Source organism: Cervus elaphus, chromosome 5, assembly GCF_910594005.1.
Source record: "Cervus elaphus chromosome 5, mCerEla1.1, whole genome shotgun sequence".
In the NCBI taxonomy this organism is placed as follows: domain Eukaryota; kingdom Metazoa; phylum Chordata; class Mammalia; order Artiodactyla; family Cervidae; genus Cervus; species Cervus elaphus.
This window is the reverse complement of record NC_057819.1, coordinates 10,868,085-10,894,805: the sequence shown is the minus strand read 5'-3', so window position 1 is coordinate 10,894,805 and position 26,721 is coordinate 10,868,085. Positions and strand designations below refer to the sequence as shown.

Below are 26,721 nucleotides of genomic sequence, written 5' to 3'. Positions count from 1 at the left end.
GTAACTGCCTGCTACTTTCATTGAATTTTTTAACTTGCCTGTTTTCAAGTGTAATGGTTTAAAATGTTAAGTAAAAAGGTCACTTGCACTGTTTCAGAATGTTGTGTTTTTGTCTCATTTTATTCACCGCCTCTCCATGCGCCTTTTGCTGTTGTGTTTTTCTCTTTAGCTATCCTCATCCTGCCACGGCATTCTTCCACCTGGACAGTTTCTGGGCTGGTCACCGGGAGCTCTCCTGTGCTGGAGGGGATGGGAGAAACGCCTTTTCTCCCAGGGACTCAGTGCTCCCCGTGAAATACTGCGTATTTCTGTCAGCACTCCAGGCCTTAGCCTCCCAACTCAGACTATTACTTGCCATCCTTAGCGGAACTTACTGCATTGGGCTTACTCTGGACACTTCATTATTTAATTTGGAAATGCATCATTAAATACATCATTTCGTGTTGTCATTGTGAGTGTATCGTCATCACAGAGCTTAAAAATAATTGTATGATGTTTCCTACCTAGGAGTTAAAGGTCAGTATTTTGGCTCTTGCTACCCAAATCCTGACTGGATGTGATGAAGTGTTGGAAATGCTACAGCAGGTCACAACTGCCCTCATAAATAGTGACATACCTGACCGGGAGCAGAGGTGAGGACTTGGGTTGTGAACTGTGACCTGCTGTCCTTCAGGAAGAATTTGCTTATGAAAGTGAAATCTTTTAGAACAGAACACCACATGCTCACTTAATTCTGAGGCGTTTTTGTGAGACGAGGTTGAAATGGAAAGTGTTTCAAAGCCAAACACAGTTGAAATCTTTAATGGTGCTTTTAGGGAGGAGTGGGCTGACAGCCATGATCTGAGGGTCGCAAGGTGTGGACACCATCCTCTCTGACACATGGGTCTTCTGCTGTCCTCATTCCCAAGTTGGCCTTTCCTTTCATTACCTAGCTCAGCACCGTGTGCACTTAGTTTCCTTATGGTGAATACTGTAGAGAGATGGAAGTGACTCCGTGATGCAGATAAGTAACTGCTCTGCAAAAGATGACGCTGACACAATATCCCAAGAATTTACTGTAATTTTACTTCTCCAAATACAGGAGTGATCTATACAGAGGGTAAACCTCTCTTTCCCAGTCCTCCCCATGAAAACTTATGCCATGGTTTCTTGTCAGAGATGAGTTACAGCCTGTGTTTGTTGATTATTTCAGAGTTGAGATGCTGATCTGAAAGTGTCCTGCAGTGTCTTTTTCTTCCAGTAACACTGTCTGTCCCATGTCCCTGTATCTTGCCCACTCCCAGAGGGCAGGTGGGCAGGCTAGAGCTGCAAACAGTATGATCCAGAAAGGCATTGCACTGGGGCTTGTTGGGACAAGGTTCACTATGGGCACATGGAGCAGATCTGCCTGGGGAGGACATACAGTCCGAGAGCCGGGGAGATGTGAGGGATGTCTCTGGTTCCAACCCCAGCATCCTAAGTAGTTTAGAGAATTTACATAACGCACATGTTTCTTTGGGTGAGTCACATACCTTTTTTCTTCGAGCAGAGGATGAGTTATTAAGAATAGGATTTTAGGTAATCATTTCACAATATATACATATATCAATCATTATATTGTACATCTTAAATTTATACAGTGATGTTAGTTATATGTCAATAAAACACGGGGGGTGGGGGGAAGAGCATGATTTTAAAGACAAATTAAAAATCTACTTGCCTCTGTCCCGCATGGGAACCAGTTTCTTTAGGCAGCTGAGTCAGTGTTGTAGTCCTTCCCTGTCTCCTTATCAGAGATACGGTGCAACACCGCAACTTGCAGCCCCAGAGCCAAAGGAACTTGCAGGTGGTAACTAGAGTACCTGTTTGCATTTTAGAACCCATTTATAAAGTGCTTCGAAGGTGCTATAAAATGCACCACATAAACTTGGTAGGGCAAAAAAAAATCACAGTTCAAAGGTAAAATCTATTACTAGATTTCTGTTCTTTCCCTCTCCCTCATGGGAGGTGGGACATTTGTAGACTGAATTGCTGGAAGAATAAATGCTTAGCTAGTACCAGGAGATGCAGTTAAGAGAATGTGTCAAAGAATAATGATAGTGGCTTCTTCTCATGCCTGAGAATTGATGAAGCTGTATGTTTTCTTGAACTTTTGTAGGTTAAAAGGCTTGGAGCAAGTTACTAAGGCTACTATGCTTGGTCACCTTCTCCCAGTGTTACTCACTTCCCTGATGCATCCAAATTTACAAACTTTGACCATGGCCGATGCCCTGATGCCTCAGCTAGTGCAGCTGGTACTCTATACCAGTCAGGTATGGTCCTAAGGTGTGCCAAAGTGAACTGCTCTTTGGGAGCAGGAAATGAAATAAAGGTGCAATGAAGCAAAACATCCTGTCATAAAAATAAGTTGAACTAGTAAGGGAAAAGTTTGTTTGACTAAATTACTTACTGCATTCTTTTAACAAATATTAATTGCCAGTGAACTGTAAAAATGCTATCTATGGTGCAACTGAGATCCTTCCATTATATTTAGTCTCCTGAGCCCTTGCTGGATATTGGTAACGAATATAAATGATATGTTCCAGAGTTAAAATGATATTAAGTGATCTAAGTAGCAAAGCATTTCTTAGTGAAAGAGAACAGACTCGGATTGTGAAAAGATGACTTATGTGAGAATTCTAAGTTTGGCTCTAGTACCATCCAGATGGGCGTCGTTGATAGCTCAATTGGTAAAGAATCCGCCTGCGATGCAGGAGACACTGGTTTGATTCCTGGGTCGGGAAGATCTGCTAGAGAAGGGATAGGCTACCCACTCCAGTATTCTTGGACTTCCCTTGTGGCTCAGCTGGTAAAGAATCTGCCTGCAATGCAGGAGACCTGGGTTCAATCCCTGAGTTGGGAAGATCCCCTGGAGAAGGGAAAGGCTACCCACTCCAGTACTCTGGCCTGGAGAATTCCATGGACTGTACAGGCCATGGGGTCGCAAAGAGTCAGATACGACTGAGTGACTTTCACTTTCACCATCCAGATAACTGACACATAAGCACTTTAGGACACGATGCTTTTGTGTTTCAGACGGCTTTGCTGCTTAAAACCCAGTGTCCGGTTTTTGCTGAGGTGGGCTGTTCCCCGTGTGGTGCATCAGACCAGAAGGGCAGGCTCTTGCCGGATGAGAGGTAAGGAGCACTGCTTCCCGCAGGAACCTCTGCCATGTTTTCTTCTGGTGAAAGCCTACTACTCCCTTTGTAGTCTTCGCTTTGTGATTTTTCCCACTGGGAAAAGACAGAGACTTCAGGGTCAAACCTTTACAGATAATTAAGAGAATGGCTTTGGAGATTATAGGAACAGGTTAGAATAAATTTCCCTGCAGATCAAGAGATCAGTTCAAAACTGAAAAATTTTCGTATACTAATGATGGAGATGTACAGTTTGATAGTTTCTTAAAAAGTAAAAATAAATCTACCATGTGATCCAGCTATTCCACCTCTAGGTATGTACACAAAAGAATAGAAGGCACAGATTCTTACAGAGACTTGCATGTGAAGGTTCACACAACAGCTTTAGTTAGAATAGTCCAAAATAAGAAATGAGTCCAAATGTCCATCAACAAGTGAAAGGGTAACACACTGTGGTGTATCTATGGAGTAGAATCCTACTCAGCAATAAAAGTGAATGAACCACTGATATTTTCAACAACACAGATGAGTCTTAGAATACTTAGGCTGAGTGAAGAAAGTCAGAGCCCGCTAAGAAGTACAAACTATATGATTCTACTTATATAAGATACAAAATACAAACTAGTTTCCAGTGAAAGAAGATGAAGAAGTGACCACCTGGATTCCCATGAGGAAGGAGACTTCAAAGGTGTATACATAAAGCTAAGCTTATCAAAATGTACACTTTAAATATATGCTATCTATTATATGTCAATTACATCTCACTAAAGCTGTCTTTAAGAACATTGATCAGAAAGGAAGGACTTCCTGGGTTTTCTAGAGCAGCATGCTATCCAGTTGAGCTTTGTGTGGTGATAAAAGTCTGTATCTTTGTTCAGTGCTGTTGGCCATGGCCACCTGCTGTTATCAACCTCTTTCTGAGTGGCCAGTGTGGCCAAGAAACTGAATTTTACATTGTGTTTCATTTAGATTCAATTTAAATGGCTACACTTGACAAAGTAACCTCCACATTGGATAGCGCAAAGCTGAAACAGAAAAAGAGAATTCTGCAACGGCTGAGTTTAGGGTACAGGAGTTTGTATTCCATGATACAAACTTGGGCTGTGAAGACCCTGAGAGTTGAATTACAATAGAGAAGAGAACCTTCGAAGGCACTTTCTTTAGTAAAAATTACAGTAAAAGTAGTCATGTAGACTCATGGGGTTTTCAACAGTTGGCATTTTAGTTATCAACAAGAGGAGACTTTGCAGGACCCTGCCTGTGCGATTTGGAAAGTGGCCGGTCTTAAAGGCCCCTTACAGTATCTTTTTTTCCCCTGAGGAATTTTAAATGAGAGTTGGCAAGGTGGTCTTCTGGGTATGAATTTGGCTTCTCCCTTGGAAAAAAAGGTGGGGGGGAATGCAAATATATTGTCTAACAAAGAAAAAAGAACTTTAAATATACGAGTTTAAAAAACATTTCTGGGGACTTACGTGGTGGTTCAGTGGCTAAGACTCTGCACTTATACTGCAGGGCAGGCCCGGGTTTGATCCCTGGTCGGGGAACTAGATCCTGCATGCTACACAGTGCAATGCAGCCAATAAATAAAAGGTTTTTTGTTTGTTTGTTTGTTTTTGGTTACAGTGTTGTCATACTGCATATTATAGAAAATTAAAGCAAAATTTCTTAACCTTTCATATTTTACTGTGTATACCTTTTCCTTTCCTTGCTGTTAAGCTCCATTGCTTTCTCTTTGTCTGGTTTTAGAATGCTGGAAGAGAAGGAGGAGCCAGGGTTTCTCACTGGTTTAAAGATTCCTGCTCCATGGGCTGCTGGGAAGACTGTGGAAACAGTCCACCCTGTCAGAGACAACTATAAATTTAAAGAAACTGTCCACATCCCCGGAGCTCGCTGCCTGTACCTTAGATTTGATAGCAGATGCTCTTCACAATATGACTATGACAAAGTAAGCAAGAACTGATTTAGTATTGGTTTCACCTCTAATAAGCTGTTTTCTTTAGATGCTTCTTATTTTTCTTTGCTGCTGGTCACCATTCTTGACTTATTTTTGTCTGCAGAGATCTCTTAGGGAGAACTTTCTAAGATAATGCCTTAAAGGGTAGTGACTGGCAGAGTCAGTCACCTGACTGAGCCAGCACCTCTGCAGTCTAAGAGCAGTGTTTTAATGACATGTTGAAAGTGGACTTTTGTAAGCTTTCAAAAGTGTATATCCAAGTCAAAGGAAATTCTCCTTTGCATGCTGTTTATCTCTTGCCTTCCCTCTGTGCTTGGGACTCCTGTAGATGTGAGTGTCCATTCACTTCAAAAGGTCTCGCTGCCCAGTTCTTGGGGCTTCTCATGTATCTTTTGGGAGAAGGTGGCTTTTTTATAGAAGGGCTTCAGATGTGCCTAGGACCTGGTTTTTATTTATTTAAATTATTTGTTCTTCTTTGCCCTTACCTCAGAGCCCACATAGTTTGAGGAATTATAGTTTTTAACCTAGTATCTTAACAATAGTAAGTAAAAGAAATCATTTTAGGGGTTGAAGTATTTTCCTTTGTCTCTAATTGTTGCATTGCAAACCATTCTGTGAACTTATGTGGAAAGGCTAATAAAATTGTGACATATAACATACAGGTACAACTGAAGGATTATCTGATAGTGTTGTACGCACACAGGGTTTTTTTATGTGAATTGTTAACTATCTGTTGTCTTTTTCTGTGAACTGTATAAGGTCAAATGATCTTAAATCCCTTCAAGGGAGAGTTTTAGGTTAAAAATAGAGAACTTGTTAACTGTAAATACTGAGATGATGAAACACATTACTGGGAAAATTATAGTATCCTCTTCCCGACCCCCCCCCCCCCCTTTATCTTCTAGGATAGTGAAGATTTCCAGATGTCCAGAGGGGTTTAAGACTTGCCCCTCAAACTCACCTTAGCCAGAAGCAAGAGAATTAAGAAAATTCGTTAGTGGGTTTTTCAAAAAGTATATCTCTTGGCATCAGTCTATCCCACTTCATAGCTCCTGGCAGTAGCTACCCCTATTTCCTACATTAATTTAATAACTATTTAAAATGGAAATGGAAGATGTTACCATTTTAGCTGGGGTCATTTTGTTTCCCCTTTGAAAAAAAATAGTAACTTGCATCTTCTGATGTAAGCTAACCTCCACCTGCTGTAGACATTAGTGTTAAATGTGGAGGCTCAGGGAGGCTTACTACATGGATAAAAGTAACGCTTACTTTTCCAGTGGTCCCTGGCTGGTGTCCCCAAAAGGTGCAGAAGGGTAAGAAATCACAAAGTGATGAAGCATCTAGGGCTTAAAGTGCAGCTTTTAGATCTGAACTGAACTCTGTGGTGGTCAGAGTACATGTTACAAGACAGAATTTGGTATTTACAGAAGCCAGAGCCTTCTTCCTATGCAAGTATTTGAATGCTAAATGACCTCTAAATGTTTTTCCTGCATGTTATTAATAGAAAGTTTGTTAACTGTGTGTAAATGAATAGCTTTTATTGAAGAAAAATACTGATACATGAAAATTGACCCAAGAAGCAGCAGCCCCTTTTCTGACCCAAATTTGTGTCATTTTCTTTTTATACCATTAAGCAACATTCTAAGAATACATGGCTTATTTTCAATTTGTTGCATCTTTTAAAATATTCACTCATTAAATTTTTTTGACTTTTGTTGTTGTGTTACCTATAACCATCTTACCATCTGTATTTGCTCACTTTATTAATTTGGGGGAGGATTTAAGGGGCAAACTATACCTGTCATTAATAGGCTATATCTCATTACTTAGAATTAGAACAGATTTTTAAAAAATATGTACAGTAGCTGAGCATAACTTATTTTAATGTGAGGTCCCCAAGGCAATTAAATTGTGCTAATATTTGTTACTACTCTGAGGCTACCCTGTAAATACCAATGGCTGATTGCATCTAAACCAGTATCAGTTGTACCTAAAGAAAAAAAATCAGGAAATATTAGTTATATTATAATGACCCCAGTGCCTGGTTATAATGTGTTTTTAAACAAATTTTTTTTTGCAGCCTTTTTATTTGTAGATGTTGTTTTTGTTTTTCTTTTACAGTCTAACAGTATATTTTCTGTTTTGAAGTTGGTGATATACGCGGGGCCTAACACAAACAGTAGGAAGGTTGCTGAGTATGGAGGCAATACACTGGGATATGGCAGCCGTAGTGTCTTAGGAACTGGTTGGCCGAAAGACTTGGTGAAGGTATGGTATTCAGGCACATTCACTTCCTAGAAAAGAAAATGACCTTGCATTCCTCATGGGCCCAAGTATTAACTGTAACTCTAGAGAAAATTTGCCATGGGGACTCTTATTGAGGTGGGGATCTTGGATAGGCCTTAAACTCACTAGAATGAGCTTCCTTTCATTTATAAGACATCAGACCCCTATCCACTCCAGAACTTGGATCTTTCCCATAGGTCGCCCCATGGGCTGAGGTTGTCACAGCATCTTTTCCCTGGCCATGGAAAGGACGGCTAGTTCTTCCTGCTCACTTGTTCTCTAGACTCCCTCATGAGGGGTGTCCTAGAACCACAGGGCTGTTGCCTTTTTGAAATATGGAATCAATGTTTTCAAATGAACTGGGGACTTGAGAGCAAAAACAGTGATCCATTCTCAAACTGATGAGATTGGAGCCATGCTTTGTAATGTGGGCCTCAACTTGAACTATGTCTACCGAGAATATAAACATGAACAGAAATGCCCACTGAGACCTGCAAACCTCTTCAGAGTCTGTTCCCAGAGCCTTTATCTCAAATATATTACATACCTGCTTTAATTCAGCCACAGGCAGCAAGTTACCTCCAGATGGGTAGCCCAGACGCTGCCAAATCCAGATTAGCACAAGACTGACTTGTCTTCTGAGTTCCTGCATTTTGTTTTGTGCTCATGTTGTTGGTCCTGCAACACAGAGCATGGTCTCCCAGCACTCTCTCTGTGTTCTTCAAGACAGTGTCTACTTGCCCACCTTACTGGCACAAGTGAGGTGGTAAAAGTGGAGAGGGGGAGGCAGAACGCACAGAAACCTGGGGAATTTATTGAAATTAGGCTCAAGATTTGATCTTTACTCTGATCCCACTGTTGGGCAATTGTGGCCCATTTCACAGATGTCTCATTCCCAAAGCTCCCTGGTCAGGAGAGACAGCTGAAAGGTTGGTTTCCAGCTGAGAGGGGATGGAATTTCAATCAAAAAGCAAGTGAGGAAAGGAGTGAAATATTGCTGTGGTCCTTTTCAAAAGTAAATCTCTAAAATTCATTGCTCTCTTGCAAATTGTGTGTCTTGTTTTTAAAGTGCATTTTCCCCCCTTAAATTTTAAGGTGGAAGGAGATACAGTCACCTTCTCCTTTGAAATGAGAAGTGGCCGTGAACACAACACTCCCGATAAGGCTATGTGGGGCTTTGCTTGCACAGTTCGCGCTCAGGTATTTGAACCTAACCACTGCTGTGGGCAGAATGTACTTTTTCCTGTGTGCCTTGGTTACATACATCATATTTGCCTTGGAAACAGGGCAGAATATGAGCTACTGTTTCATCCATCTCTTCCACTTGCCTGTAGTAAGACCATTAACAGAAGTTAATGTTTTATTATGGAATAAAACTAGCTAAGACCTAAAATCAGTTTAGCACCATAGAAAGAATCCCTTGTTGGGGGCCCATCTTCAAAGCCTGGAGAGGTGGTCTGCTGCTAGCATCTCTCCAGAGGGTTAGGAAGACTCAAACACCTGATAGAAGTAAGCACTTGGATTCTGGTTCTCAAAGTAGTAGTATTGGATTCTTTTTATTCAGTTCCCAAAGGCTCTTCTTGCTGGTCTAGATCTGTCTGTGCTTAATTACTCGTGATACACTCTGTATGGGCTTCCCTGGTGGCTCAGAGGTTAAAGCGTCTGCCTGCAATGTGGGAGACCTGGGTTCGATCCGTTGGTGGGGAAGATCCCCTGGAGAAGGAAATGGCAACCCACTCCAGTATTCTTGCCTGGAGAATCCCATGGATGGAGGAGCCTGGTGGGCTACAGTCCACGGGGTCGCAAAGAGTTGGACACGACTGAGCGACTTCACTTTCAGTTTCACTTTTTCACACTCTGTATATAGCTTAAATCTACTCCTTTTAATAGTGCCAGTTACTTTCCTCCCAGGAATCTATTTAAATAAATTTTTCTCCCACCTGGAAAAAGAGAGGAAGAGAGAGTAGTAAGAGTTCTCCTAACCCTTCTAGTTGACTGATTTGTATAACACATTTTAGCACTGGAAGGTTGCTTAAGTTTAACCAAGCCAAGACTCTCTAGAGTGGGATTATCTTCTAGAATGTAAGCTCCATGAGGGCAGGCATCTTCATTTTGTTCTCTGCTTTCTCTCAGGCACCTAGCACAATGGCTGGTACATACTAGGCACTCAGTAAATATTTATTGAATGAATTCAGTGTAATCATTGACAGCATCTTTGTTCAAGCACAGGATGGAGGTGACAAAACACAGTAGTGATTTGTACCTGGATAGGTACAGCAGAGAGGAAGCTATCCAAAAAATCTTGCATGTGTTCTGTGCTGTTTCTAATATGGAGTCTTATCGGCTCTTCTCTCTCCAGAATTGTGTTGAGACTTCACTCTGTGGTCATTCCAGTGCCACCATCTATCTCCTCATGGTGTTGGGTGCTGTCTCTGTGTCCCGTAGCAATGATACTTGATGCTGCTCTGTGAGCCCTCATGGTTGGGGGCAGTGCAGCGTGATGCAGCGCCGGTGGCGCGCCCCGCCGTGTACTGACCAGTGCGGTTTGCCCTGTCTGTATTGTAGGAGTCTTCGGAGGATGTGTCAGGAGGCTTACCCTTTCTGGTAGACCTGGCTTTAGGTCTGTCTGTGTTAGCTTGTTCCATGTTACGAATCCTATACAACGGACCAGAAATTACCAAAGAAGAAGAAGCCTGTCAGGAGCTGTTGCGGTCCAAACTTTTACAAAGGTAACAAAGGCTTCCAATCAGACTGGTTTTGCTCACAAAGGAAAGAGGACGTTGTGTGAAAAACTGCTTTTAGTACATTTCCCAGCTGATTGGGCCTACTGCCTGCCAGTCCTGTGGGTATCTCTGTGTCTAAGAAATAAGATGAAAGTTACCCCAAAGTGCCTTGTGGCCCTTCCTGTACTAAATGGGAAATTGCAGCCTTGAACTGTGTAAGCTTTTCTCCAACCCAAATATCATATAATTAAATTAAAGAATCCACAAAAGGATGGGCAGATGGATGATAAAGCAAACAGAGCAAAATGTTTATTCTAGAATCTCAGCTGTGTGTATTTATGTATTAACCATGTATTTCCTTCAACTTTTCTATATAATTAAAAGTTTGCATAAGAAAATGTTGGGGAGCAGGCAGAGTCCCAAAGATGGGGTTTCATGTAATGTTCATTTTTCTTTAGCCTCTGGAGGAAGTTTGATGAATAAATTCTTAGCACATAGTGTGATCCTTCATGTGCTTAATAAAGCTGCAAATGTTAAGTAACTTTCCAGATAGAGGAGGAGGTGAAGAATCTCTTTTCTTTATGCTCAGGTGCCAGTGGCAGGTAGAGGCCAACGGTGTGATCTCCCCTGCCCTTACTCCAAGCCCATCTCCGCTGCCTCTGACCATCGAGGAAGACAGAGAGTTCACTTACCCCTCTGATGTCCTCGTGCCTCCGGTTGGAAACTACTTTGACCTGCCACGGATCAGGCTGCCTCCAGGAATCATGATAAAGCTCAGGGAAATTTCTGGGCGTGCTAGACCGCAGTTTAGACCAAGTATAAAGTATGTTGCTGTATAGCACTTTATTTTCCCAATGAAAAAATGTTTAAACAAGTGAAGGGAGTGTATTTCTTTTTGTAGTCTAGCAAATTAATCTTCCATTTATTTTTATTTTATTTTTGCCCTACCAACTGGCATGCAGCATCTTTGTTCCCCAAGCAGGGATCAGACCCGTGCCCCCTGCATTGGAAACATGGAGTCTTAACCATTGTACCACTAGGGACATTCTTGAACCTTTAATTTTACATGTACTTAATGAATGTTAACCAGGTATTGTGGGGAGTATCCCAGGTGGTATTCCAGGTCAACAGGCTTCAAAGTGTGGGCTCTCAGTCAACAGCATTAGTATCACTTGAGAACTTGTTAGTTCTTAAGCCCCATTTCACACCTACTAAATCAGAGCCTCTGAGGATGGGGCCCAAGTTTTCCATATGATTTTGATACAGGCTAACATTTGACAAGTTCTAGGTTTTTCTCAGGTGGTTTGACCTTCTACTTTAAGGTAGTCATGGTAGTCATCATGGTTTCCATGGAGTCTAGTGGCATTTATTTATTTTAGATGCCCAGAGAGATGCTAATGGTCTTTAGCATGTGAGGTCTTACAGTGACAAATGTCTTTGTGGTATTCTTGCTTAAAGTCAAGTCTGTTTTGCAGGTCTCTGTTCTGCCTTCCGAGGCAAGACTGGCCATTTCAGAGAGAAAAATTTATAAAGAATAGATGAAATTTAATGTGAAAAAATACAAAAGCACCATTGTTTTCACCTAACATCCATACACCCAAAATACTATGAACCATAATACTGCATAAAATCAATTGGCAGATAAATGGTGCCAAAGATCTTTTATTAGCATTAGATCTATTCCAACTTTAATATAACTCCAGCTCAAAATTTTACAAATAGTAGAAAATCAAGTCTGTTTAATTTGGCTTTTCAGCTTCATTGGCCAGTGTCACTTTTACCTATTAAATATATTAAGTTATTGCCATCTTGCTATGAAAGCCGTCATAATGTTCGTGCCACTTTATTGTACTAAAGGTGGTGTGGTGAATATTTAACATACTTAAAGTGACATCCTTCCATGTATAAAAATACAGTGTTGGTACACTGAGAGCATGGCTCGTATCTGACTAGTTTCCCTTGTAATCACAGAGAAGTAATTCAGCCAGATGTGATGGAGGAAATGGTGGTATCATGTGTTATTAAGCACTTGAACTTAGTTGATGCACTGCAGTCCCTAATAAATTTCCAGTATCAAGAAGAACATGCTGAGGAATATGATTTACTGTGTAAAATCATGGGAGAGACATTTAAGAAACTCAATGCCATGGAGAGACAGCTGCAGGTAAGTGAAAGTTAAAAGCCTTTAGATGTCTCTTGTAACTATTGGAAATGACATCTTTCCTAAAAATTTAACAATGTTTAAAAAGTGATCTGAAAAAAAAAGAGAAAAAGTATTGAATGACTATATTCTGTAACAGGAACCAACATAGTGGAAAAAGAAATACCTGAATTTTAAAAAGTTATTGTGACTAAAATTTCTAAAGTCACAGATTCCTTATTTTGCGCCTAGTTCACTAGTTTTCTATTTTAATATGTCAGAGTGTTGCAGAATTGGAACAGAAATGGCAGAGTGAAGTTGATGATGCCATGCAGGGGAAACTGGAGAACAACATGCCTTTCTTCTATGATTACCATTTTAACGAGGTGAGCAAGTTGTATGACTCATCACTGGGCATTGCTGTTTGTCATATTGGGTCGGCCAAAAGGTTTGCTCAGGTTTTTCTGAAAACCCAAAAACTTTCAGAAAACCCAAACGAACATTTTGGCCAGCCCAATACAGTGATACATACTGTATGTGGAAATAAAAAAAAGTCATTCTTAAAATGTTGCATACCTCAAAATGTACCCAATCTCTAAAAAAGGTTAAATAAATTTGATTAGATTAACATGTCAGTGATACAAAGAGTCACTCAAATTATTCAACTGATTAATAGTTTTATAGAGCAGTTATTATCATTGTCAAATTCTGCTTTCAAGCCTTTTTAAAAAAGACAAGAGTTACAGGCAATAAAGAAATCTCTGGAAAGTAGTCAATGCCATTTTTAATCATTAAAATATCAAGTAGTAACTTATAAATGTGCTTCTGGTGTAGAAACATGGACCAAAGGTGGGTTTTTGTCCCTGAAATTTTCTGTTCCTTGTAACACGTACAGTAAAATTCAATTTTTGCAGATCCTGCATACCATCTTTCCTTGATTTTTCCTTCTTTAGAACAAAATGAAAGAACTAGAACTTTTGTGTTCAATGAAGGAAGTCTCCTTTGATGGAAATGATCTTGAAAACATGGTGCTATCTCTGAGGTTAGTGATGTTAGTAACTGTGTAAAGCTAATTTACCACCTTGATGCTCAAAATAAAATGCAAAGATCGCATCTCTTAACAGATATTTTAAAAAATATTATGCATTCACTAAATATTTTAGAGTTGAAACTTCTTTGGTATTTGGAAATTTTTATTTTAACCTTCAAGAGTTAGCATATAGGCATCTAAAACTGGACAAGAAGAACTAAAACTGGCCACAGTTAAAGCACTGCCTTCCTTGGATGGGGCAGGGAGAAGGTGGGCAATGTTTATCAGGTTACTTCCATTTAGTTTCTCCTCTGTCTTCTCATATCCTCTGTGATTAAACACTTTGGTTTTGGTAAACTAGAGGACGACTAAATGCACATCAGTCTTTCTTTATAGGGAGAAGTTCCTACAAGAAGTGAATTCTCTTATTCAGAAACCCTCCCACCCACTGGCTAAAACGAAGACGTTAGTGAAGAGTCTAATGAACCGAGCCGAGCTGTTGCTGCATGTCACCATTGCGGCCCAGTCTGGCCTCACGAGAAGCATCTCAGGGACCCCTGCGGAAACACCGGGTACTGCTGACAGCAAGCCCTGCAAGGCTCTCTGCGCTAGTCTGTTCATAAAACATACACTAGCTATTTTTAAAAAAGAAAGAAAATAACTCTTGTGTACTTGTAGAAAGGAAAAAAAGGAAATTTCAATGTTATTTTGCTTTTTACTTTTTCCAGCCAAGAAATGCTTTCCACTGAAGTCATGTGGTGCTTTGTGAGTCATCTGAGCATTGGGGGAGTGCCTTGTCACCTGCCTTGTTTAGTTTTGGGGGAGCATCTAAGGAGCACAGTGACATATATTTTTATAATCCAGTGATCCTCACTTTTAGATTATGGATTATCATTTTCATAGTAACATATAATTAGTCAACTTTGTGAATCCTGTACTGCATCATATTTTCCTCTTGAAACTGAGTTTGCGTTTCCTCTTTAGTAATTATGTGGAACCTTTTAGCATAAATTTGTACTATTAATTTATTTCCTGGTCACATTTTAATTGTTAGCCTGAGAATGCATTTCTCAGGGAAATCAATGAGTCTTCTTACTTAAGTCAGATCCACAACACTGGGCAGAGCCCATAATAGCAAGTGTTAATTCTCACTCTGAGAGAATAAGTCACAAACATGCTCTTAAACGAAAGACTCCATGTTGTCTAGCCCCATTGCCCAATGGACACTATGGAACAAGTGAACTTGTTTTCATCCCAACTGACTCTCCAGGGCTCTTCTCACTAGGGAGAGAAGTCTAGGATGACTCCTAGGTTTCTGATCCCAGTAATAGGGTTTCCCTCCCTGAGAACATCAGGGGAAGCTTTCCAGACATGAGATAATGATCACATGCCAAGGTGATCTGCTGTGCCACGTCTCTGGCCGTGTTAGCATGAGTTCATTAAAGTGCTCCCCCCCCCCCGAAAGTTTCCCACTCAGTAAGGCTAGTGGTGCTTTCCAAGAGGCTCTTGGCACCAGAGATGATGAACCCGTAATTTCCTAAGAGATAATATCTTGAAAAATTATAATTTTTTTTTAGATTGAAGCTATCTAACTGTTCTTAAGACAGATTCAAAATGACCTCAACTTTCACATCTTTTTTCTTAGCTGATCGTCACATGCAGTTTTGTCTGCTTCCATTAAAGTATTCTTTTACAAAACACCTATTTCCTAGATAGGAGCCATATATCATATAGGAAGGGCCAGTCAGATTCTAGGAAAAGTGTAATATTTAGTCACACCAGCTATGATCAAAGCAGAGGTTTTACCAAATGGCAATAAGTCAGCAAAGTAAATCCAGGATTAAAGGGGGATCAAAGGCCATCTCTGAAAAAAAAAAAATGATGTACATTTATTTGAATTAAGATTACTTGCTTCCAGAGACTATTTTCTCTGTCCTCTCTTGATTTTTAGAATCCTTATATTAAAGTTAACAATGGGAATTCCCTGGCAGTCCAATGGTTAGGACTCCTAGCTTTCACTCCTGAGGACCCTGGTTTAATCCCTGGTTAGGGAACTAAGATCCCACCAGCCACGTGGCCTGGCCAAAATAAATAAAAACATAAAGTTAACACTGTTAGTCTATGAAATTAAATGAATTTTTCAGGTTTTCTTTGGAAACCCAATTTAATAGAAGAATGTGGTTTTTCAAGCTGAAGTAATTTTTAACCTTGGTATTTGAGGTTTAAACCTCGGTTTTCAAATTTTTAAAAAATTGGCCTAAAAATCATCTGTGCGTTGTGCTGGCTGGTTTGGAGGCCGATTTCCTGGAAAACAAAGGTACTCTTAGTTTGGTGGTTCCTTGTTGGTTTTTGCTGTCTCTGTGTCATTCTTACAAATAGGATAGCAGATATGTCAACCTTCTTCTTCCTTTCTGTTCCAGCTTGTAAATCAGCCTCTGAAACAAAGGTGATCTCTCATGCTGTGCGGCAGCCTGTTTTCCTTCGCAGCATGTCGGCTCCTTCTGACCTGGAAATGATCGGTAATGAAGATTTGGAATTTACTAGAGCAAATCAGAGGTAAATAGCTGAGGGCCAAGGTCGGATGCCCACATGCTGCCACGCACCTTCACAACACACTCCCTGAGCGGTCTCTTGTTTGGCCATAGGCGGCGCCACGTGACCAGCCACCGCAGCAGCTCCTTCACGCTCCTGCAGTCACTGGCCATAGAGGACAGCAGGGACAAGCCCACCTACAGCGTGCTGCTGGGGCAGCTGTTTGCTTTCATCGGCACCAACCCTGACCAAGCTGTACGTCATGTTGTTTGTTGGTTTTGTAATGTTTGTTTGTTTGAGTGTGCTGGGTCTTAGTTGTGGCATGTGGGATCTAGTTCCCTGGCCAGGAATCGAACCCTGGTCCCCTGCATTGTGAACTCGGAGCTCCAGCCGCTGGACCACGGGGGAAGTCCCTGTTCGTCATGTTTTGCTAAGTAGCTGAGTAGCGCGAGAGGTGCTGTGACCGCAGGAGTCAGGCACACTTCCTTCTCACGTGTTCAGGTGTCCAGCAGCAGCTTTCTCCTGGCTGCACAGACGAGATGGCGGCGGGGAAACACCCGCAAGCAGGCGTTGGTGCACATGCGGGAGTTGCTGACGGCGGCCGTGCGAGTCGGGGGAGTGACACACCTCGTGGGTCCAGTGACAATGGTCCTCCAGGGAGGACCCAGGTCAGTTGTTTCTGTTAGTTAACCCTGTCCTGTCTGGGATGGGCAAAGGCCACTCCAAGATTCCTCTTGGGGCCAAATGTTAGATCATGGTTTTGCTAGTGTTTTCCCCTAAAATAATGTATTTTTCTAAAAATGGTACAGGATATAATTTAAACATTCAGCACATGTAACAAAAAGTAAATTCTCCTTACCTTCCTTTTCTAAATTCCACTATTAAGAGCTTGCTTCATCAACTATACACCCGTAAATAGCTATTTCATTCTTCTTGTGTGCTTAAGTGTTTGTGTGTTATTTTTTTTTTTAAACTCAATTCAGATTATATTTCACGTGCCTTATTGTAATCAGTTGTTTTCCTCAATAAATTTTGGACATCTGTATCTTTTCATGTTAATATGTATAGCTCTGCTTTATAGCTTTTAAGACCTTCACAGAGCTTTATTATATGCGATATTTATTTAACTCCTCAGCTGCTGATGAACACATGGGTTCATTCATTCTCTCTTTCACTCTCCATCTTTTCTTTCATCCCTCCTTTCTTCTTCCTGTTTTGTTTTGCTTTTCTATTAACAATAGTGCTGCAATCAACAACCTTATATACCTGTATTTTTGTATACTTTGGTGCTTATTTTTATGGGGTCAAATTTCTAACAACATAATTGTAGATACTAACTTTGAGGAAGGGTTTATAACTTATTTGTGAGGAGTTTTTCTATACTAATGCCTGACTGGACTTCAAAGGTACTTAGATAGAAATAAAAAAGGTATTCTCTGCAAGGACTGGACTACAACTGCTAGAGGCTGCTTGTGCCTCCTGACAGCTCTCAGGAACTCTGGCCAAGAAGCAGAAGCAACAGCTGGAGGGAAACATGAACTAAGAGCTAACATGACTGTCTTGAGAAATTTCTGTGTCGATCAGAAGAAGGCAGGTTATTCTTTGGAAATAAACAACTCCCAAAATCTCAGTATTAAAAAACTAAATTTTAGTTTTTGCTCAGGTCCCTCACAAGTGTATCTTGGCTCGTGGTAATTAGAGAGAGCTTGGGACAGAGGAGGGGATAACCATCTTGAAAGCTGTCAGGCCCCTTGTCGGAGCTGTGGCTCATTGGCCAGACTAGTCACATGCCCACCCGACTACAGCGGTTCCCAGAAGGCATAGTGAGTTACACTAATGACTACCACAGCTCACTTCCAGAAGTTTCTCTGTAACACTGGCAGCATTGTTCCTTTTCCCCTCATTACATTACATTTCCCTCATGACATTATTAACGCCATATGTCAGACATTTTAAAAAATGCAGAAAATCCCCAAAGTACAAGATAAAAATCACCTGTAAATCCAGCATTTTAAAATAAAACCCAAAAAAATAAAATAAAATAAAACCCATTAATGTTTTAGCATATTTGTTCAGTCTTTAGTCTAACCTTAGTGATCTCCTATAATGTTTTTAGTGCTTATATAGCATTGTATCATATAATTGAACCTTTATTAAGTCAATTTCCTATTTTTAAATCATAGTTTTTGTTTATTTCACTATTATAAGCAATATTATGTTGCATATCTTTGTATATAAATTCAATAGTTCCAGTTTTCAACTAAAATTAATTGCTGTAGAATCTATCCCAGGTTGTGTTTTTACATTGGGAAAGTCTTCTTTCCCAACTGGATTCTCATATTCTGCTAATAATTGGAGTGTGAACTTGCAAAGGACACTTAGCTAATGTATTTGTGTCTTGGTTTTCTCATTAGTACAATTGCATTTGCAGTATTCAGTACTGCATGGAATGAGGTAGGCCTGTCTCAAGTGAACGGTTTCATTATTAAATAAATTTGGGAAATGTTGGGTGCCATTCTCCTGCTCCGAGAGATATGAAGGACTTTAAAGCCTTGAGTTGTCCTGGAGTGAGGAACCCTGCTTACCTTTACCTAACCTAGGATTTCCCAGAGCATCCTAGAGTGTGGGCATTGTCTCTGAGGCACTCTTAGAAATCCTGCCCAACAGCCTTCTGTTGTCCTGTACTTTGGGAAACACCAGTCTCCAAGGTTCCTTCAGTTCTGGATTCATCTAGCCACTTTTGTGTTTCTCAGAAGACCTCTCCTGCTTTCGTGTTCACTACTGCTGTTCTTGACACGGTTGAGGAAGCCTGAGCTTTGGTTCTGTTTCCTAGAATTGAAGAACTGACCTGTGGTGGGATGGTCGAGCAGGTCCAGGAGGCCTTCGGTGAGACCATGACTTCTGTGGTGTCTTTGTGCGCACGTTACCCTATCGCATGTGCGAATAGCATCGGACTCTTATGTACTATACCTTACACCAGGTAAGGAATGCTTACCTTTTAGTATATGTAAGTTACACCACAATGTCATCAATTAAATAGAAATATTTTTATTTATTAAAAATATTTTTTAAAAGATTTTTTGGTTTTGGTTATCCAGTGACACTATCACTCTGATTAAATGAGCTTGTCGCCTGACAAACACCTAAAGTTACTATGTAAATTCTTATTGTTGAGTTCCTACATGATCAAAGGTGGATCCGCATTAGAAATTATGTTACATTGTCAAAATGGATAAGTTTGGAGGAAAGAAAAGGTCCCTAGGAAGTTACTTATTATATTGGGCAAAACTTTCTGCCTTTGCACATTTCCTTTCTTTGTTTTGTGATTGAGAGTTTGAAGATATCAAGCGTTCATGAAGTCAGTCTTTAAACCCCCTTATAATAAAATATGCAATTTTTTTCTATTATGATAAGCTTGTGTTGATTCCATTGATTTTTACTTTGCTATCCTGTATGAACTAACCAGAACTTGAAATTCATTATTTATGAAGGAAGTTGTCATTCTAAAAATTTCTGTGTTGAGTTTTACATGGTAGCATCGTAAGTTGTAAATAAAGGACTATATTGACATGTTTTATGGCCCTTTGATAACCTGGATCTTAAGTGAGAAGTTCCTAAGAGCTGGTCAGTTATGTTTCTTTCCATCAACCCTTTCTGCCTGGCCAGGAGTGAAGAGAAGTGCCTGGTGCGGAGTGGCCTTGTTCAGCTCATGGATCGACTGTGCAGCTTGAGCAGTCAGACTGAGTCCAGCTCCAGTGAGAAACAAACCAAGAAGCAGAAGGTGGCCACCATGGCCTGGGCAGCCTTCCAGGTGCTTGCCAACCGCTGCGTTGAATGGGAAAAAGAAGAAGGTGAGAAGCTCTATAATAGAGCTCCTTGATTTCTTCTATCAATGTGTTTTTTCTTTTTATTTAGTATTTGTACTGGATGGGGAAAAGAAAGACTATTAAATTACATAACCAGATTGATTTAATCAATTATGATTTCATGGGAGCCTCTGCATCAGCATGGTTCTGTAAAAATTTTTATCACTGTGCTATGACATTTAACAATATCCTAATGCAAAAGACATTATACTAAGTGAAATAACCCAGGCACAGAAAGACAAATACTGCAGTGATCTCAGTTATGTGTGGAATCTAAAAAGCCAAACTGATAGAAACCAGAGAGTAGACCATGGTCACCAGGGCTAGGGGGGCAAGGGGAATGGGGAGATTTTGTTCCAAAGGACACACTTTCTGCTGTAAGATGAGTAAGTTCTGGAGCCCTAATGTACAGCTTTGTGGTCGGAGTTCATGATACTTCACTTATACTTAATACTCGCTGAGAAGATGTCTTGTATTTTTACCCGCCATACGCACACACAGAGAGGTAATCATCACATTGTATACCTTTTAAAATAAAACTCACATTCTACAATCTGAGTATATACAGTTTTTGTTTGCTAGTCACACCTCAGTAAAGCTGAGGGGGCTGGGAGGAGCGATGACCACCTGAAAGAGGACAGTAACCCAAGGAAATTGAAGACATCTTTCCTTTCCTTCTTGTCTTCACTGCTAATGGTGTCTGAATAGATACTTTTATGAAATGATTTTTCAGTTGTACTTTTGAGATCCTATTTCCAAATCATATGTTCAGTCAGCAATCCAACTTAAAAGGTAAACTTGAAGGATAACTTCTGCATACGATCCCAGGTATATAACGTGTCATTCACTGTGTGTTTTATTGTTCTGGGAGCCAGGCATAGGATGACTGAGGCATTGTTCCTCCCCTTAAAATAAATGGTCCAGTGGGGGAAATAGGCCAGTGAACAAATAATTCCAGTGCAATCAGTGCCATGATCAAGGTGAGCACAAGGTGCTATAGGAGGAGCATAGAGGTCCCTACAGACTCTCTGTACTAAGGAATCAGGCAGAGCTTCCCAAAGAAGGTGATATGAGCATTTTTCTTGAGGGGTAAGGAAGACTTCACAAGTAGAATGAACAGTCAGTGGCAAATAACTTTTGTGGCTTTTATGAGAGTGCTTGAAAATGGGAAATCCAAGAAGATCTTTTATTGTGTTTGAGAAGAGGTCAGGTATGAGTTAAATATCAGGATGTTTTCCAAAAAAGAAACAGACTCACAGACAACAAACTAGTGTTTACCAGTGGGGAAAGGGAGAGAGGAGGGGTTATACAAGGGGAGGGCACTGTGAAAGTGAGAGTGAAGTCGCTCAGTTATCTCTGACTCTATGCGACCCCATGGACTGTAGCCTACCAGGCTCCTCAGTCCGTGGAATTTTCCAGGCATGAATAATGGAGTGGGTTGCCATTTCCTTCTCCAGGGGATCTTCCTGACCCAGGGATCAAACCCAGGTCTTCCTCATTGCAGGCATACGCTTTACGATCTGAGCCACCACTTTGGGGGAAGCCCCAAACTGTTGTGTATAAAGTAAGCTACAAGGACATACTTGACAACACAGGGAATATAGCCAATATTTTATAACTAAAAATGGAATACAACCTTTAAAAATTGTGAATCACTATATTGTACACCCGTAGTTTATATTGTACATCAACTACTCCATGAAAGAAAAAATAAAAGATGTTTTCATCCCAGGAAAATTATAATTCTTCCCAGTAAAAGTATGTTTCTGGGTTTTGTGTGAATTAATTATATTCAATTTTAATTAAGAAAAATGTCTTTTCCTGGGACTTCCCTGGTGATCTAGTGCTTAAGAATCCACCTTGCAATTCAGGGAACACTGGATCAATCCCTGGTTGGGGAACTAAGATCCCACATGCCTCGGAGCAGCTGAGCCTGCAGGCTGCAACTACTGAAGAGAAAAGAAAAAAAAGAATTATGTATTTCCCCAACATTGAATCAGTTTTCAAGTTACTGTTAGCTTCTTTATGTTTCTGTGTGTGCTTAGTAGCTCAGTCGTGTCCAACTCTGCAACCCCCATGGACTGTAGCCCACCAGGCTCCTCTGTCCATGGGGATTCTCCAGGCAAGAATACTGGAGTGGGTTGCCATGCCCAGTTGTTATCTAATCGGATGGCTAACAAAATACTGAGCGGGTTAAAGAAAAATTGGGCAAACGGAGGCTTTAGTGCAGACCCGCCACAGCTGCAGACTCACCACGCCTTCCTGGGGTTTTCACCGTGCTTTTTCTTGCTTAAACTCTGAAGGCGGCTCCACGGAGGCCGTGCACTCAGGTCTGGCCCGTCAGGTGTCCAGCCTTCTCACGAATCACCTTGCCCGAGCAACCGAGTGCTGCGGCAACCAGGCTGCTGGGAACGATGCCCTCCAGGACGTCCTGAGTCTCCTCAATGATCTCTCAAGGTATGGAAGACCCCCTGGAGCAATGGGAGGAGGTGGCTTTTCCTCTGAGTGATGGAATTCCTTTGGGGAGAGGGTGGCTGTCTTTAATTCAGTTCAGTTCAGTTCAGTCGCTCAGTCATGTCCGACTCTCTGCGACCCCATGAATCGCAGCATGCCAGGCCTCCCTGTCCATCACGAACTCCCGGAGTTTACTCAAATTCATGCCCATCGAGTCGGTGATGCCATCCAGCCATCTCATCCTCTGTTGTCACCTTCTCCTCTGCCCCCAATCCCTCCCAGCATCAGGGTCTTTTCCAATGAGTCAACTCTTCACATGAGGTGGCCAAAGTACTGGAGTTTCAGCTTCAGCATCAGTCCCTCCAATGAACACCCAGGACTGATCTCCTTCAGGATGGACTGATTGGATCTCCTTGCAGTCCAAGGGACTCTCAAGAGTCTTCTCCAAAACCACAGTTCAAAAGCATCAATTTTTCGGCGCTCAGCTTTCTTCACAGTCCAACTGTCACATTCATACATGACCACTGGAAAAACCGTAGCCTTGACCAGACGGACCTTTGTTGGCAAAGTAATGTCTCTGCTTTTTAATATGCTATCTAGGTTGATCATAATTTTCCTTCCAAGGAGTAAGCATCTTTTAATTTTATGGCTGCAGTCACCATCTGCAGTGATTTTGGAGCCCCCAAAAATAAAGTCTGACACTGTTTCCACTGTCTCCCCATCTATTTCCCATGAAGTGATGGGACCAGATGCCATGATCTTAGTTTTCTGAATGTTGAGCTTTAAGCCAACTTTTCCACTTTCCTCTTTCACTTTCATCAAGAGGCTTTTTAGTTCCTCTTCATTTTCTGCCATAAGGGTGGTGTCATCTGCATATCTGAGGTTATTGATATTTCTCCCGGCAATGTCTTTAGAAACATCTAAATTACTAGGCCGTCCTGACATGCTCCTGCCTCAAGAAAAATAGTAGAGAATACTATTGAAAAATATTATTGAAAAATAACATTTAGTTCCAAAATGTGGAAATTATTTATTTGAATATCTATACCACAAAATTACATATTATCATTTGCTCCAATACTTTGCTGGTAACAGCTGCTAGCCTTTCAGGTAGGTACCACTGCATTCAGTAACCGAACAGCTTAATCTTCATTATAGCAAGATTAAAGATTAACCAGCCAGGACTTGTAATTAATTCACCTTCTCATGCTGTGTCTTTGAAAGAAGATATTCTTCGGAGGTTTAATCATGTGTGAGCTGTGAGGCCCACAGAGGTTTGTCCACCTAAGGCTGCTTATTCTCTGGTTTCTGCTGAAATGTAACAGGTTCAGCTGTGGCAGAGCCCAGACTCTTGAGGTCTGTACAGCGCTGTATTATCTCTTTGGTCGTGAAGCACTTCTTGAAAAGGAATAAAAGACTAAACTAAAAGCCTCCTAGCTTGGATTTCTAAGCCCTGATGCTCTGTGAATCATGCTGAACTAGAGAATCTCAATTAACTAAACATAAGGAATCAAAAAATTTTCAAAAATCTTTTAAAGTATTACTGGTCAATTATGAGCCTTCATCAGATGGTTATAAATAAACCTTCATAAAAATATGTTGCCAAAATTCTGTGTCTTCCCATGAAATCTGAAGTCAGTTTGTTTAACCCCATTGAGGGAACCTTTGTTTCTGAATTTCTATAGATCAACGTCCCCAACATTGTGGCCCTTTTCTTCCTTTCTTTGCAGGAGTCACATAGGTAAAGCCATCCTGAGCCAGCCAGCTTGTGTGTCCAAACTCCTCTCCCTGCTACTTGACCAACGCCCGTCCCCAAAGCTGGTTCTTATCATTCTTCAGCTGTGCCGGGCGGCACTCCCGCTGATGAGTGTAGAAGACTGTGGGAACGTGGAGCTCCCACCCTGGAGCTACTCCGTCCCCTCCCTAAACAGCGAGCAGGAGGACCCCAGCGACCCAGCGTCCAAGATCGCCTCGCTGCTCTTGGCAAAGCTGGCAGACTACGTGGTCCCAGGTGAGTCACCTCCAGGATGGGAGAAAGGTACCATCACTTCCTGTGGATGATCAGACCGAGCTTTCCCTTGTCCACAGTTGCAGCTGTCCTTCCTGTGATAAAAGGAAAGGGGGAAAGGGTAGGAGAGAGAGAGGAAAGAGAGATTCCAAAACCAGTGCTTTCCCTATCCAGGGGAGCTGCACAAACAACTTTGCAATTTTTCTGTTTGCTTAAAGGATGTCAGACAGTCCTTTCTCCAACCGCCTCTGAACCTGACACCACGTTGACAAAAACCAGCCCCAAGAATTCCTTAAAAGGCGATAAAGATCCCGGAGAAGAGAGTGAAGCAGTGGATGGCAAGCTGTCTATCTTTATCCACAAGCGGGAAGACCAGTCGTCCCATGAAGTTCTGCAGCCATTACTAAGGTGATGATCGTAATAGTCCATTCCTTCGGGCATGAGCCATGTCACAGGCACTGTGCTGAGTAAGCCCCTTACAGATATCAACCATCTCAGCCCTCTTCACAAGTAATCACTGCTACTATCATCCCTGTCATTACACATGGACAAACTGAGGCAGAGCTGAAACGTAGACACAGGTCCCTCTAACTTTAGAGCCTGAACTTTTCACCACAACTCTGTACTCAGTCTCTCTGGACCCGACAGAGTGAAAGTCCTATTGAGTATGTATCATTTGTGTCCAACCAAGTCTGTAGTGTGACCTCAGCTGTGAGAAGGAATAATGCAGTTTGGTTTTCAGTTATGGGCATCCTTCAGTCAAAGTACAATTAGGGATACCATTGACTATGACGTAAAGAAGTAAGAAACTTTTTCAAAAGTCATAATTAATTGAAGTATGAATGATATGATTGCTCAACAAAGAAGTAAAAATATAATTATTGTCCAAAGATTACAAACCTGCAGGGCCCCGTTAGTGGAATCCAGGAAAACGAGAAGGTCCCACAGAACACAAACTCCTAAATTTAGGAGAAGTTTAGGGAATTTAGAAGAGAAATTTAGGGAATTTAGAAGAGATGTTTGTCTCAGATGGAAGAGTCCCCTCTTCAAATAAATGATTGAATGATGGTGTCATCCTCATAATCGAGTCCCTTGTCTGCCATCATAGAAACCAAAAGCACTGTGGGCTACTGGCATAGGCTAAGCTGAGTCAGGGGAAGTCAGGACACAGATGAAGAAATTTCCAAGGAACATTCCTGGGCACTGTGAAATGTCATCATACAAACTTGGTGAAAGCTTTTTTGAGAGCCAGGTTGAGGAGGCAGGGGGAGCTAAATTCTTAGAAAGGGAGATCCAGTCATTCACACCCAGGCACCAGTCCAGGCTGTTATTAAAACCGCCTCACTTGGAGATTTTGATGCCTCACTGAGGCCTCCCAAGGGCCTGGCCTTCTCTTTATTTTAGGATCAGCTTGTCACTTAGTTTGTCATCTTCACACAGGCTTTTAATTATCATTATAACTCTAAAAAAATTGTTGTTTTGATCCCTAAATGTGCTATAATTGAGCAATAAAGAGCATTTCCTCTTGAAAAATTGAGTCTTACTGTGGATTTTTGTTACATGTGTGGTGGCCTGACCATTACCAGGTTGCCTCATGGCCTGCAGTCCCCAGCTGTGACCATCCTGTAAAATCATTGCCTCTCTCTGACTTCCCATTTCAGTAGCTCAGAAGGACGGCCCTTCCGACTTGGTACTGGTGCCAACATGGAGAAAGTTGTGAAAATGGACCGAGACATGACGAAGGTAACCCCAATGTGGAGGAACCTGCTCCAACAAGAACCACAGTTGAGAACATTTACCAGGCTTCAGGTTTTTGGGAGAAATTTTTTAAAAAACATTCATGTTACCACAAAGAAGCAGGGTGAGAAATTGAAGTCATTGAGGTTATTTTCAAGAAGATTAGTCAAAATCAATTTATCATCTAACCAACAAGGACCTACAGTATAGCACATGGAACTCTACCCAATGTTATATGACAGCCCGGATGGGAGGGAAGTTAGGGGGGAATGGATACCTGTGTGTGTATAGCTGAGTCCCCTGCATTGTTCACCTGAAGCTGTCACAGTATTGTGTTTTGTTTTCATTTAAGGGTAATTTGCTTTACAGTTTGTTTTGCATTGGTTTCTACCAAACATCAACATGAATCAGCCATAGGTTTACCCATGTTGAAACTATCACAATATTGTTAGTACCCCAACAGAAAATAAAAAGTTTAAATTAAAAAAGATCAATTTATCATTAATATTAAAATATGGAAAAGAACTCTTGATTTTGACTTAGAAATTTTCTTAGCTCTGTTAAGAAAGTTCTACAGCGTAAAAATAGTTAAAAAGTGATCATAGGGTGAAAGGTTAAAAGAGTAATAATAATGGATAATAAGAAATAAAGACAAATAGCTCATTAAAAATATGTCCAGTCTCACAAATTACACAGTAAATAAATAAAGGGAAAGAATAAAAAATATTAGTACTGTGTCATTTTTACCTTATCACCCTGATAATGTTAAGACTGATGATACCCTTTATTGCCAAGGTGAGGGTAAATAGGACATTTTCAAGTATCCAGAGACAAGC

The 26,721-nt window shown here is 41.1% G+C and overlaps 1 protein-coding gene across 5 annotated transcripts in view; it reads left to right on the top strand.

Moving 5' to 3' along the window:
* Positions 1-26,721, top strand: part of HECTD4 (HECT domain E3 ubiquitin protein ligase 4) — a 166,681-nt gene that overhangs the window by 90,354 nt on the left and 49,606 nt on the right. For 3 of the 5 annotated variants that reach the window (XM_043901666.1, XM_043901665.1, XM_043901664.1), the window contains exons 18-38: positions 508-632; positions 2,138-2,291; positions 3,055-3,155; positions 4,902-5,100; positions 7,231-7,377; positions 8,491-8,595; positions 9,961-10,124; positions 10,708-10,941; positions 12,090-12,282; positions 12,540-12,644; positions 13,212-13,300; positions 13,685-13,860; positions 15,709-15,844; positions 15,934-16,075; positions 16,322-16,488; positions 18,654-18,800; positions 19,487-19,671; positions 21,990-22,143; positions 23,871-24,151; positions 24,367-24,556; positions 25,810-25,891. In XM_043901666.1, coding sequence (XP_043757601.1) covers positions 508-632; positions 2,138-2,291; positions 3,055-3,155; positions 4,902-5,100; positions 7,231-7,377; positions 8,491-8,595; positions 9,961-10,124; positions 10,708-10,941; positions 12,090-12,282; positions 12,540-12,644; positions 13,212-13,300; positions 13,685-13,860; positions 15,709-15,844; positions 15,934-16,075; positions 16,322-16,488; positions 18,654-18,800; positions 19,487-19,671; positions 21,990-22,143; positions 23,871-24,151; positions 24,367-24,556; positions 25,810-25,891 — 3,276 coding nt within the window. The remainder of the gene's footprint in view (positions 1-507; positions 633-2,137; positions 2,292-3,054; positions 3,156-4,901; positions 5,101-7,230; positions 7,378-8,490; positions 8,596-9,960; positions 10,125-10,707; positions 10,942-12,089; positions 12,283-12,539; positions 12,645-13,211; positions 13,301-13,684; positions 13,861-15,708; positions 15,845-15,933; positions 16,076-16,321; positions 16,489-18,653; positions 18,801-19,486; positions 19,672-21,989; positions 22,144-23,870; positions 24,152-24,366; positions 24,557-25,809; positions 25,892-26,721) is intronic. The other 2 variants (XM_043901667.1, XM_043901668.1) reach the window with 1 other exon arrangement.